General features: G+C 35.7%; 1 protein-coding gene across 2 annotated transcripts; it reads right to left on the bottom strand.

The window, feature by feature from the left end:
- Window positions 1-505: 505 nt before the first annotated feature.
- LOC104902283 (probable RNA-dependent RNA polymerase 3) lies at window positions 506-14,377 on the bottom strand. Of its 2 annotated transcripts, XM_010690004.4 has the most exons (21): window positions 13,869-14,377; window positions 12,865-12,912; window positions 12,626-12,761; window positions 12,423-12,552; window positions 11,975-12,049; window positions 10,736-10,922; window positions 9,722-9,920; window positions 9,557-9,644; window positions 9,336-9,479; window positions 7,980-8,066; window positions 7,795-7,866; window positions 7,199-7,305; window positions 5,619-5,767; window positions 5,172-5,394; window positions 4,699-4,924; window positions 3,852-3,994; window positions 3,162-3,324; window positions 1,827-1,962; window positions 1,369-1,514; window positions 986-1,264; window positions 506-864 (listed from the first exon to the last, which is right to left on the bottom strand). In XM_010690004.4, the coding sequence occupies exons 1-20, from the start codon at window positions 14,155-14,157 to the stop codon at window positions 1,025-1,027; spliced, it is 2,988 nt and encodes a 995-aa protein (XP_010688306.1). In that variant the 5' UTR covers window positions 14,158-14,377; the 3' UTR covers window positions 506-864; window positions 986-1,024. The 2 variants fall into 2 exon arrangements, with proteins under 2 accessions (XP_010688306.1, XP_010688305.1); XM_010690003.4 differs by having other exon boundaries at window positions 506-1,264.
- Between the last annotated feature and the right edge of the window lie 513 nt (window positions 14,378-14,890).

Here is a 14,890-nt window from a genome sequence, read left to right as displayed (position 1 = left end):
CTTAAATGTTCTATATTTTTTATAAAAAAATTTACAATATACATATTTTTATAACTTGAATCACCCTTTTACAAACTCGAGAGAGAGAAAGGGAAGCTCTTCTAGGAGCAAATATTTAGGGTTGCTCGGCTCGCCTCATAAAAAGTTTACTCGAACTCGAGGCAAGTCTCAAGCTTTTTCGAGTTTATATATTCTAGTTCAATTTACCTTAAAACTCAACTTGAGTTAAAAGTTGTATTACATATATTCTATAAATAAATTTAGACTACAAATTTTGAGTTTTTTCACAAGTATTGTGCATAATTCAAATATAATTTTTATTTAAATTGTATAATATAAAAAATCGTATAAGAAAAACATAATTCAAGCCTACTCACAAACTTTTCTAATCGAACTTTTTTTATGCTCGACTATCGAAAATTTCGAGCCGAGCTCTAATAATTTGCAAGCCTGCTAGGCTCCCTAACACCTATCCACAACAGTTGCATTTTCTAATACAAGTTACTTCATCATACAAAATCTATATTATAAAATATAAACAAACAAATTACACAAGTTCGATAAAAGATCTCTAATACAATATGAGTGGTGCGTTGAATTTTATGAGCCGCATTCTTATTAACTTAAGACTCATATGACAATAAGAAGTACAAAATTATCTCCACACCAAACATGTTCATTTTAACCTCATATCTTCCCAACCACCACAGGTCCTCTCCTACCATCGTCTACATGCTAACTACCGCTATTCCCCATCCCTACATTCCATCTTGCTCCCGGTCAACCACCAACTGCGCCACTGCTAATCGCATCGTCCATTTTTAATATAATTCCCAGCAACTCGAGAGTTTCTAGCATATACCACTATATGATTGCAAACGAGCAGATAGAAAGGGCAGAGGAATCGATCATTAGTACAAACTTGATAAAAGCTACTCCGAAATCAAACTGATAAACTTAGTTCATAGTTCATACATTAACTTACATATATAATACTTTACTTTCTAGTAGAACTGCACTGTTTTTAACGTGTCATCTGGCAGATAACTGATGGAGCAAACAATATAGGTTTTTCACCTTTACGCTGCAGAACTATTTTCCACAAGGCATCTCCTGCTACTTTCCAAGCAAAACCACATTTATTTAGGTCGTCAAACTTTTCTGCATAGTCATAGCATATATGATATATTGCTAAAGCCTCAAGACGAATCTCTTCCCAAACTTTTTCGCTCATGTCCAGTTCACCAACACCGCCGTAGAGTTTCTAAAAGTTATTCATATTGACATGTAAGAACAGATACCTGATCATAGTGGATTTCTATAGCAAAACATAAGCATAAAAATAAGGAAATAGAGTTCACAGACAACCTTCCGATATTTCTCATAAACTGCAGCTGGGCTTCTAGATTCACCAAGAGCACTTGACATATCTTTTCTGTACTCGTCGTAAAGTTTCCCCCATAAAACTAGGCGGTCCTCTGGAATTTCAGCTTCAAAGTACTCCAGTTTCCAAACTGGCAAGCAAAAATAAACATTGAACACAATTATCATCCATACTGCACTCTTTAGTTCAATTAGCGCAGACTTCCAAGGACAGGACTACGCTATGACAATCTCTATTATAGACCAGAATTGCTCTTTTCCTTCTAATACAAAAACGATGCTGCTTGGTAAGGTGCAATGCTTCACTCGAAAGGAGCAGAAGTAGTGAAATTCGGTAACTTTGCTGACAAACTTGCACTGGCAATAACATTTCATTGCATTATACTGCATCTTACGAATATAAAGCAGAAAAGAAGATGGAACCAATAAAAGAAGGGGCTCACACTTAATTCGAGCACTATATTGATCCACTATGTCATAAATTTCACCCAATATAGACTTCGATTTGTAGGTGCAATGCTCTCCTCTTTCCATATGATGGGGATATCTATTGGGAATCAGTCCGTCTGGAACTATAACCTACAGATACAGGTCATTAAACATGTGAACAAAAGCTGACACCAGAGACACGTAAAATTAGATAACTTGAAGAAACACTACAATCATATGTAATGAACACTGTATAAGCATTCATTTCAACTAATCTAACTTCACGTGGTAAACCGTTAACTATTAGGTGCATATTGCGTAAGTAGCAAGATAGCCAGTAAACATAGCTGCCCTCTGTCACAACCACTGATTGACAAACAAAATAGACAGAAACAAGAAGTGTACAAAATCATTACAAATTAAATTATAGAGCCCGATACACTATGGGTTTAGCAAATTGAATTATCGCGTAAGTAGCTAGATCAGGCACTACTCAGCAGGTTTTTCAATCACCTATACTCAACATTCATCTAAAAGGATTGTCCATAAGATTGCAGAAGGTAATTGTTCAAACTTCAAAGTCATCAGGCGACCAAAATTAAAACAAGATTATTGCTTGGAAGCCCACACGAAGACTGCTCATCACCTTGTCACTCAAGTAAAAAAAATTTAAACTCACTCATCCAATGTTCACCAAGCCTTTTACAACTGAAATAGTCGAAAATGTTTTTGCACACCCTTTCCTAGAATTTGCAGTATGCAGTCTGACCATGATAGCAGTATGACACTTTAACCATGCAGATCAAGACTAAGACAAGGATGAAGGAAGGCAGACTAGTAGCAAGTGGTGTCCAGGCTCACAACCCTATGGATTAGCTAGAACACAAAATGACAAAATAGAAGCTCGATACAAGAAGCCGACAACCCCTAGCATTCAAGTATTGCGTTGTCTGACAAACAAAATTATCACTCCCTGACAGAGTCCAATTTCACTAGTTACAGAGCACATGAAAAGACCACTTAGAATTAAGCATGTAAACTCGACCCATCTTAACAACCCCTGTAAGCTACGGTCAGGTGTACCAATCATGTGCAGAAATGAAATATAGAGGTCCTTTCATAGATCAGCAATCTAAAAGACCTAATTACACAAGTCAACTTTAGGAAATTGAAGTTGCTTTCAAAGCAGGAACATCACTTTAAATCTCAGATTCAATAATTGAACAGTAGTAATGCTCCCAAAGGCTGAATATATAGCCAATCTTGGGGTTTCAATCCATCAACTTAAGATTTTGGTCGAAGCCCCAAGATTGGCTTTATATTCTATCACTAATGTTGAGAAATCCAACCTTTTTTCCCTTTTTTGGTGCATCGAGTGCATCATAGTATATGTCAATCAACTGATCAATTTTTTGCCTCAGAGTAGCTTTCTCATCTGCACAGTCATCTCCCAGTGTCAGCATCCGATCCATATACACGAGCCAGCTATCAGCTGCTTTACCCATAGCCTTACTGAAACAGGGATCCTCAATTAGTGTTCAGCTAGATTTTCATATTCATACCTTAGGCATGGAGGAGTAGAAAAATCCTCTTTCAACAAAAATCATGCAACCATACCGATACTCCATCAAGGCCCAGACATGCTTGGTTGGTTAACATTGGACACTTTCATTGAAATATATTATAGATTCTTAATAACATTCTACGAGCATGACATGCATCCGAATCACCTAATGCAAGGAAAAGAGAAAGATCTTTGCATTGAATAAAGCAAAAGGAAACAACTTCTTTCTTCTTACACATAAACATTAGGAACACCATTCAATAATGAATTGTACACATCCAAGGTCTCATATTGTGCTATGCAACACACTGTCAACTTCGAATATTACCCTATGCCAGATAGACATTTTATGTTCATCACACCAACAATGTCCAGTACGTTTAAAACTTCCTATTAAATGCAAAAAATAAGATTAAATGCAAAGTTAATGACTATCACAAAAAATAAATGTAGCTCCGACGGCTTTGGTACAAACCTTGGCTGAAAGCTAGTAGTCAAGTATAAACGAAAAAGTTCCCGCTCCAATGCCGCGGCAGGAGGCAGACTTGTTTGCTTGTTCGCATTCATGGCACAACTCCCACAATTCCAAGGTTCACTTGGTTTGAAGTACTTCAGAAGCTGAAAACAAAAGAAAGATACACCTATTTCTGACCATTAAAAAAAAATATGAAGAAAAAGAAAAACACGACTTGGTCAACGTGGTAATAACAGTATATCAATTCACATTCCAAAGGAACACAAAGGGGCAGAAAAGGCAAACGATATATCCACTCTCACAACTCATAAGAGGCCTACCCTAATGAACTAAAATACAATTTTATCTATTTTAATCAAAGATAGGGCCACATTGGTGAAATAGAAGATTTATCAGCAATGGTAAGACATAATTCTTTCCTAAGCATTGTTGTTTCTGTATCAATTACCACAAAAATATTGTCTTCACCTCGTCATAGAATTTAATATTATCCTGAATAGTTCAGAGAACTATATTTCTCGCAGAGGTTGAACTACATTTATTTGTCATCTCCTTAACTATGAATCTGCACAACTTTAATATGCAACATTCACTAAAGGATCACTCTCTGAAATTTTGCTTGAAATAAGACAGGAATTGTGAGAAAATTGAAAAAGAGCAAGTGAAATATAGCATCTGTAACGAAGTTCACTGCAAGAAGTTCAGACTGAGATACGAGAAACAAGTTGACACACAAGCAACAGAAGATCTCCCTCTGAAATCTGAGCAACTATCACAAAATTTACTACTCATGGGGGAAGACCAAATAAAAATAACAAAATAAGAGGAACAGAATACAAGTACCGACCTCAGAATTTGTGGAGACCCAGTACGTATCTCCATCATAATCACCACCAGCAATTTCATCTCCTGTTGACCTTGCCCCCTTTGAAGGAAAAAATATTCCATATTTAGAGCTCCCCACAAAGTCCTTCAAAGCCTCAACATATCTTGCATTTAAAACATGTATATCCCCAGGGTGAGTGCCTGGATTTCTATAGACTAAAACTGGCCCAGAAAGTTGTCCCTGGTCCCTATATGAGAAAAAAAAAAAACCGAGTGAGAGGATGCATTTCATACATTCGAAATATACTTGCTTAAGGAACATAAGGGATGCCTTGCTAGCATAACACGTTTTGAGACTGTCTATGTCACACACAAATAAATGCATCAAACTTCTACTTTACAACTAGAGAAACATGTAAATATATATGATAAGTTTCAAGCACACAACTACTAGGTATAGATAGAAAAAAAGGCGTTCAAAATAAAGGGACATACAGAATTATGCAAACTTCACCGCTATTCAGAGTCTGAGTGGGATCAGCTGTTCCCATTACATAGTAACTGTCATCAACAAGAAGTCTGCCAACTTTAAGGCACTTCATTTCCTCCTTTGCAATTTCAGCTAAACGGTGTTGAAGATAAGGCTCATCTAGAGGTATTCCAGATGCAACCATCCTTGTGACAATGTACTCATCAGTGAAATCCCAATTAACAGCAACTGCAGAATTAATTAAAGGGGATGAGAGAGCTTAAATTGTTACCAGCTGTACTAGACTCCTGGGACATTGTCAGAAACAATTAATTCCATAAAATTGGATATCGCCACACATTTAAGTTCTTTGATTAATAATAGTAATGATCTACTATCAATAGAAAAAATTGACTGAAAGAAGGTTAAAAAAAGCTGTAATAGTGCAAATGGATAAGACTCTACAACATTACCTCTTAGTGCTGCTTTTGTTCTATATAGAGGAGCCAAAGGTTTTGAAAGAGCATCCCTTAACATAACCAGAAACACACTGCTAGGCACCCCTCCATAGTGAAGAAGTGCAATCAAATTCTTCGATAAACTGGCAACCTTTGGTTTATTGCTAGAGATATATAAAACAATCACCAATATTAAACATCTATTAAGAGGAGAAATTATAACATAACTACACAATCAGACATTTAAACTCTACGAGAAATTCTCATTGGTGATTTGAAGATATTAAGCATGAGGGGAGATAAGATTATTTTGGGTTTCCAAACCCAATAGGGCACATGGAGAGGAGGCGAAAAAATAGACGAGCAAGTCATCGTCTTGCATGTTAAGTCACCTGTGAGGCTGCGACGCATTTAAACACTTCCTCCATTTCTAAATATGTGCACAACATTTCCAGCCTATACGCTACCCATTGCACTACTTTGTTCCTCTACATTGTTCCTTACTATCTTCAGTTATATACAAGTGAAAATTATAAAAAAGTTGATGTCATGAGAGTATGCATTAAGATGGATAGTGGTTAGACTGGTTACTGTGCAAATGTTTCATGTATTTGAAAACGGAGGAAGTATTCAACATGCGCCCACAAAGAAGTCGTAGGTGCCAAAAAAGGGAACACTGTAGCAACCAATCTTAATTCATGTTAAGCTGGACAGGACACATCATTCTGACTTGCGTTCAGCCACATAAAATATCATACTCCCACCATCCACGTCATGTCCAATGTGCATCAGAAAAAGCAAACGGGAGCATTCATGCATCCCTTTGTGTCGTGAAAATATTAAAAAACACAGATGCACCTATAATTGCATTTCTACAAATCTACAAGATATAAACCAATATTGACATTGTTTTGGTGATAATAATAGTGTCATCAACAAGGGATAACCTGCTTGATAATAAAAGCAGTATAAAGGAGTTAAGTCATTAATTTGGCATGAATTAGATTAGAAAGCAAGAAAAACAGAGATGACCATTATCACATTATGGACACCACGGACTTTGGAATCAAAATCAAAATGTGCAAGTCTAAAAAGAAAAGACTTCAGGTTCCTTCATGAAAGAAATAAATCGCACATTTTTCCTACAGAAGCTAGCACATGCTCCCCTCATTAAATGTTGAGGGCCCAATCAAATTTTCTTAGGCAAAAAAGGCAAAATGGAAGTACAGCCCAATCAGATTTTCCCAGGCTGCTAGTGACCTCCAAGGTAACATCGATTCTTCATTATTAATTATCTATATAGGTTCATAATGAGATGCTAATACATAAAACTATAAAGGGACGAACAATGCTGGAGAAGACAACAATACAAAAAAAATTGTTTCTTGCTATCTCCAAATGAGAATTGGTGATTCGGTGGTATCTTGGAGGGGATTACATAGCTGCAGTTTGTCCTTAAAATTTGGATGATTTTGCTATACATAATACCATAAAGAAAGATAAAAGGATTACCAAACAAGACTTCAAATTAGCACTTAAGCAATTAACTTGAAGATTGGGAAGCAGCAATCCTAATATATCAAGCACCAAGTTACCTGGTTGCTACAACCTCAAATGAGTTTACTGTTGGAGCCCCTGAAAGTTTTTCATCGAGATCAATTTTTAACATTGATCGTCGAACTACTATAGTATTTGGAGGAAGCTGCAGTTAAAGGGAGAAATATAAAGATAAAATGTATTAACAAAAAACAAATAGAGAGTACTCGTATTAGTCACAGGTCCACAAGTCAGAAGAACAAAATATGTTAAACTAGGTAGAATAGCACATAAAGTTACTCACCAATTTTAGTTGGACTTATTACAAACAACACTCATGATCAAAACATTTTCAAGAAACAACCAAATATAGTACTATATTTCTTTAATATTCATCCTTCAGGAAGAATCTAACAGCTAGCTGCTGGAAGTTTGAGCAACTCTAACTAAAGCAGCAGCAGAGGAAGAAAAAAGCATAGCAACCACTAGCAGGTTGGCAGCACAGGGAGAATAACCTCCAATCAACTCAGGCGAAGAGATAGACCTAAAGACATACTATCCCTTCCGAATCGTGAGAATGCGGCCTCTAAAATGCTAAGAGAACATCCCTGCCCCCTCCTCAAAAAAGTAAAAAGGGGGGAGTAGATAGATATACCTTTCTGTTCACAAGAACAGTTCCCTTTATAGCTCGACCTTTGTGGAACATGCGAAACTGTATCAGCAAAGGCTGGAAAATTTCGGGACAACAGTCAACAAAACATCATATCAATGCCAAAGGATAAAGTGACATAGAATTTGTCACAAATCCATAGATTCCAAGATTTTTGAAGATGGAAGTACCGGCACCCCTCGAACAGGGAGTGATTTCAACTTGATTAGTCCTGAAACGTCTGAATTTTGAAAGTCTTCTAAAGATCCCTCCAGGACCTGAATTTAAACAATATCATGTAATGAACATCAAAATGCAGGAAAAATATACAAAAAATTCCTCCTAATTTTTTTTTAAAAAAATTGCAGCTATACGTAAAGGACAAAAGAGAATGATCGTATTATATCAAAATTGTCATTAATCAACCACAATACATAATACACCAATGACGAAGTTTTAGCATTGGCTTCACCAGCACGTTGCACAATCACACAAATTGGATACTTACCTACCAATGAATTTTCTCTTCTGATAACCTAAGTCTCTTATTGGGACCCATGTCTAAAATAAAACTAAGAGACCAACGACAAGAAGGTCCGTTGGTCAAATGTCATTAGATCATGTATCTAAAATTTTAAATTATAACCTTAGCCTATTTGTTCAAATTCCTAGCACACCAAATCATTTGGTGGGAGGTTGGGGGAGAAAACATGCTCGCCGGACAGGAATAAAAGTTCGAAGTTTACAGGCCCGGACAAATATCATTTAACAATTCTATCATTTTGTCTGCAGCGTTCACTTGGTTTAGTCACAAGAACCCACATGATTTTGTAGCGAGCATCGAGCGGAAACCAAGAGCTCAGGTGAAGAGCTGTTATACATGACACTCCCAGCAAGCGTCTAGGGACCACTAAGCAATATGAACAATTCAATTTACTGCTTCTATACCCACATACATTTCCCATTTTTTCCATTTCCTTGATTGTGTCCACTTATCATGATATATTTTCTCTCGTGTTTTATTCTATTTCCTCTCTCCTTGTTTCTGTTTATAAAACTATGTACCCAAAAGATATAGGAAATGTATTAAGAAACGGAGGGAATGTTAGAACTAGGAAGAGACAATAATCACCCAATATGAACCCTGTTTGGGCAGGGCAGCTTTAGAAGGAAGAAAACTATCTAAAACTAACTAGCTAATACTATAGATAGCGCACATGTTTCAAACAAACATACCATATGCAATTGTATACTCTCGGCATGACCAAGCTAATGGTCCCCAAGTACATATAGTGTGGAATGAATGTCATTAGAGTTCGCTACAAATCTAACCATTATCATTTACTCGACATGGCAATTTGGCCAAATATAAAATCACCCATGACCCTCAAGAAAAATGTTGAAAAGTTCAAAAGAACCTACAACAAACACAATCCCATCAAAATGACACAATTAGGCATTAATAATTCAAAGGTTTAGTGGACTGGAGGACTATATGATTGTCCAATAAAATGAACAAAAAGTGAACTTTAGCAAGCACTACAAACCTGAATATTCTCTTCACTATTCACAAAACCATTATAGCAATCATGAGGACACTTCAAAGCAAGATCTTCGGAGATAAAACCAGTTCCATCGGTAAGAATCATAGCCTTCCCATCTCTATCATAGACAATATTACCATCTTCATCCTGCCAAAAAGGAAGCAGATGCTTTACCTGGCGATTTTACCATGCATCAAACAGTTAGGAAAAAGCAGATGCTTTACCCGACAAGGTTCGTCGTCAATGACTTCAACATGAAGATCATCAAAATTCAGCTCCAAAGTAATGGTTTTTGACAATATAAGAGAGAACCTGAAGCATGCATAGGAGCCAATGAGCGCATGAATTAATAATTGGCTCACATATTAGTTCTAACTGAGTTCTAATACCTGGCCATGTAATTAGACAGGCTAGTAGCCTTGTGTATATGCATAAACAAGCCTCTCGCATCCTGAACTGACATATCTTTCACAAGATGAGGTGGCTTCCCTAAAAGACTTGCGAACCCCTCCATACAAACAAAATAGCATTTAACTGGACTAGAAGTTGGGTCTTTCTTTTTTTCCTCTTTTCCGCCATCCTTAAAAACTAATTAGGAAAAATAGTTAGGGAAGCAATGAAGAGATTTAATTTCACAATATGATTCAAGGTTGAACTCATAATGTCCCATGCCAGTTCACATACAAAAGACAACATCCTAAGTAAATGATATATAGACAATAAAGATTGTCAGCACAGTTGTTACCTGATAAATCCCACATTCAGACTAACGAATTTCATGATTTCCTCACATGACTAGTAAATCATTTGAAAAATCTTACTAAGATCAGAGAAGAGTAGAACTTTACGGTCTATCTTATACATCTGACTTTATCTAAGAAGACTTTGGAACATTTACGAACCCATTTACACCTATCTAGATTACCATGATTTCCTTTAACTTGTGTGAGTAATTTATAACAGAGCTAGTATCAAACAGCATTGTTGGAAAAATATTCTAACCATATAAGTGAAATACATATACTTCTTGCATATTAAGCGAAACTAGCACGTACTTGAATCATCAACCATAGTTACATGAGTCTATCTCTTGATCTCAAATCTCCTAATTGGGTTACGGTCTTACAGATCCAAATTACGGTCAGCTAGAAGTTCTAGAACATTGGAAGAACAAAGAGTTTTAGAAGATGATTTAGTCTTCATCTTTTAGTAACTAACTAACTATGAACTCTTGTCCTTCATCTTCCGCTATAATCTGTTGTAAATCTATAGCTTCGTCATTTATTGCTATCTTTTGGATTAGCACCCAAGTCAACACGAGACTCCAAGTAAAAACATTTGAATAGCTACTAGGTTTTATGCATCCCAAGTTTTCTAGTGAAACTCCAAAAAAGAAAACTCACCAAAGAACCGATAGCGCTTGCTACCGACAAAGATTCCTTCTTCAGCAACCTTATTAAACACAGGACACTGCATTTTAGAATCTGCACTCATGTTCTCTTCTCCTAGCTCCATAAACTTTACTATGAGTACATTTTCATCTCCAACAGTTTTCTGCAAGAGAGTAGCTGCCTTGTTCAGATATGGACCCTGCATCAAGAAGTTAAAAGACTTAGAAACTTCTAAATAGTTACAAATACAAAGAATAACTTCTAAAATGGATGAACTGCTAAGCAATACCCCTTCGTTTTTTTAATTTTTGTGGTTTGATTTTGCACTTTTTACATATCATACTTTGTCAAATATATTGGTTTAGGGAAAGGGATAATATGGTCTAAGATTTCCGTTCAAGTCAAGTCAAGTGAAAACTTGACAACTATCTTTATATTTCTATAAATTTCCATCTCCATCATTCAAATTCATCTTCATTGTCTCTTATTTTATGGTCTAAGATTTCCGTTCAGTACACTTTGACTTTAATGTTCTACTAATATATACTTTCTCTTCGTTCCATTAGAAATGCATCATAGGGGTTTTGTACAAATATTGAGGACTTCATGTGATGAGGAGAGAAAAAAAAAAGAGCTAAAAAGAGAACTGAAAGGATCTATGTGTTAGGAGAGAGATAGAGAAACACATTACCAAATAAGGTAATGATGCAATCAATATGAAACTTTCCGAAATGAAAAATGGTGCAATAGGAGTGGAGGGGAGGAAGTAATAGCAAAAAAAATTGTGTACAATGTTATGGATTTGTCTTAATGTATAATTTCAAAATGATAAGTTTTGTAAGTTTCACTAAGAGATAGTCATAGATATTTATAGTGAAATTTACATATTGGCAAACCTAAAAGTTCAAGTGGAACAAATATACTATGATAACACAGGGTGTATAAGACACATCATTTACAGCTTCTCACATGAATCGTTATCTTCCAAATGTTTCCTATTAGTTACGGTGTCCTATATATTTCTCAACCCCCAAAGGATTTCCATGTCAACAACAAACAAAATCTGTTGTTCATAGTCCACAAGGAGGAAAATAGAGTAGGATCATTTTATGAAGTCAAAAAAAGCAGACAAATGAAGACTTCGTCTACAAATTTGCCCATGCAGCAGTGGCATACATACAAAACAACCACAGTACGAAAGGAATGCATCATAATCTCCACCAAGAACTAAAACAAAGCAAAAGTATGAACCTTGAAGCGACAAGTTCCTTTTGCATTTACATGACAATGGTAGTAGTAGCTTTCTCCAGTTGCCCCATCCGGAAGCTGTAATACACAAGCACACAAGAAATGGTCATGAGATACAGAGTAAGCTATGAGCTTCTGCTTGAGGTGTGAGGGAAACATGGTAATAGACTAATAGAGCAAGCATTGGATGTGTTCCAACTACAATTACACACTAAACACAATTCCACAAGTAGTGTATACATTAACTTCAGAAACAATCGCATTGTTTCACCCAAAATTCCGTATGGAGGCAGAGTTACATTTTTTTCCATGTGTTGAATTGTTCAGTTATAATATCACCACAAGCATAAAGTTTTGTGGCAAGTCATTTCACTCACAATTATATCAGCCTTATCATACCCAAACTCACATGACAAATTAGAAAAGATAAGAATCTGAAGCATACAATTACCTTAACACGCTCCTTTTCCTGGCAATTCCCTCTGCCAAAATCATTCCAAATTTGGGTTTCAAATTCCCACATTCTAAGTCCATGATAACTTTGAATTTGAGCAGCAGAAACATAATCCTCCAGCTTGGAACTACACAATAACCACCCTCAATTCTTGACATTCAAGGTCAAATCAACAACAGAGAGATAGAATTGGACATTACCACCCAATATAATTCAAGATTAAGAAAGCCTTTCGGAATTCAAGTTTCTCAAGTGCTTCTAAAACACCGTTATCCTTAGGCAGATCAACTTTCTCTTCAGCCTTAGGCGGTGAGTCGAAGATACACACCCGCCTTGCTATTAATCACATCATATAAACAACATATCAAATTCAGTCTTCAAAAGCAATGAGGAAATATAGGTGGTAACAAAACAAATTCTGATTAATGATATCACATACCAGTGCAGTCAGAAGTCTTCATCCGTTTATTAGCACCAGATGTATCCCCTAGAAATTCAAGTCTTTCATATGTCAAATTTTTTAACATTCACACAGAGAAAGTTATGCAATTCTTCATCAAATCTTTTGTCAAAATTAATTGAGCAAAACTAACTAAGGATTCAACTTCATCGAAATCCGTTCTAAAACCTAGTAACACAATTGCTATACAAAAAAAAACACATCATTTCAGTTTCATTTACTAGAGGTTTTCAGTAAGATCTTAGCAGCTAACTTAAATTAGTCAAATATTCTTAATCTCTTCTCTTTTCAGACAAACCATATGATCAGAATTTCGCAGAAAAATCCATAATTTTCCATGATCGTAAACATAAACAAAAGCAGAAATTGCCACTTCATTTCAGAATGACACATTTGTAACTAAAACGCCACTAATTTACTATTATTTTACTGCAATTAAATCAAATTTAATATACAGTCGTAATTGTTAAACATAAAATCAAAGATACATAAGAATGATATCAGCTTAAACATAAAAATTAATCCAATATTCATATTCTCTATTCTTCTCGGACAAACCATATGATCAAAATTTCACAAATAATCTGCATAATTTTCCATGATAGTACACAATTAAGCGAACACAGAAACCAGTCCATCTCATAACACCAATTTCGTCGCTAAAATACTACTAAGTACTTCCTCCGTAAATAGTTGCATATATGTAAAAAAAAATTATAAAAAGTTGTTATTTGAAATCCTCGTATTAATACAAATTTAACAAAATTTCACCTGAATATAAGTTTGTTAAAGTTATTAATGAATAGTGATTAAATGTCAAATAGAGCAACTATTTTGAAACGTCTGTCTTAAATGTGCGTGTTTGCCAATGCACTTTTGTGATACCAATCAGACGTCGCAAGATTACTACGACATAAAAGATTCTCTCTAATTATGAATAGCATAATCTAAATAAAAATGCAGTCGTAATTATAAATATAAACCTTGTCGTTGAGGAGTATTAGTGGAAGGAGCGACGATCGGAGAGCGAGGAGAGAGAGAGGAGCGAGATTTGAGCTTCACCATATGAACAATAAATGCGCTTAAATTTGCAACTTTAGTAGACTTATAGATGATATCTAGAATGTTCAATGACTCTATCTCGCCTATTTCGGAAAGATATCGTCTCGCAACTGCGTCCGCCGGAGGTTTCGATTTCTGACGACAAATTGCGTCAAGTAATTCCTCTACTTTCTCCGACAATACAACTTCTTGCGCTGCTACTGCCGCCATAGATCATAGATGATGATAATGAACTGATGAGTGATGACGATGATGATAATGAACTGATGATGATGATGATGAACTGATGATGATGGTGATGATGAGAGAGAAAGTAGGGTTTGAGGAGAGTAATGAGAGAGAGATGAGTTTAGTGGTGTTTGAAATGTGAGTATTTATAAGGGGGTGGGTGTGTTAGAAGTTGGAGTATGAATATGATGTGTTGGTGTTATTTTTTTCCCGCTATCTAGGACTAGTAGTAGTAGTAGTCTTACAACTGTGATAAAAGGTCTTTGAGTTGTCAACTCAGTATCTTGCAAAATCTTTACGTTATATTTTAAGGTAATCTCTTGCTTCTTTTGTAAGCTTTCTATTTAGCTTCTCGGGGAAGCTCAGTACTCTCCCTCCTTAACTTGTACAGCCTCCGTCCCAAAATATAGTTCTCATTTTATTTTGTATAGTCTCTAACACGTAACTTTGACCTGCGATATCTTTTATTTCTTGTTAATAAAAATATAAAAAGTTGATATTACGAATTTACATATTGAGACGAATCTAACAAGATTTCTCATGAATATGTTTTTTTGTATACATTAGTAAAAATATTATAGAAATAGAAACTATATCTTGAGATGGAGGGAGTAGCAAAAGTGCAAAACCAATGTTAGACCGTTAGACTAATTAGGGGTAACTAATTGTTTTATTACTTCCTTTTTCCTTCACCTTATTTATGCCCAACTTACCC

Source organism: Beta vulgaris, chromosome 8 (assembly GCF_026745355.1).
Source record: "Beta vulgaris subsp. vulgaris cultivar EL10 chromosome 8, EL10.2, whole genome shotgun sequence".
NCBI classification, from domain to species: domain Eukaryota; kingdom Viridiplantae; phylum Streptophyta; class Magnoliopsida; order Caryophyllales; family Amaranthaceae; genus Beta; species Beta vulgaris.
The sequence above is the reverse complement of the archived record's forward strand: the minus strand, read 5'-3'. Positions and strand labels throughout refer to the sequence as shown.

Excerpts from the sequence above, each read along its gene's own strand:
- LOC104902283 (XM_010690003.4), bottom strand. The coding sequence starts at position 14,157 with ATGGCGGCAGTAGCAGCGCAAGAAGTTGTATTGTCGGAGAAAGTAGAG. Across the intron at positions 9,921-10,735 it reads CAAGCGCTATCGGTTCTTTG|TTTTTAAGGATGGCGGAAAA; the intron begins GTGAGTTTTCTT and ends TTTCCTAATTAG. Across the intron at positions 8,067-9,335 it reads ATAGTGAAGAGAATATTCAG|GTCCTGGAGGGATCTTTAGA; the intron begins GTTTGTAGTGCT and ends GTTTAAATTCAG.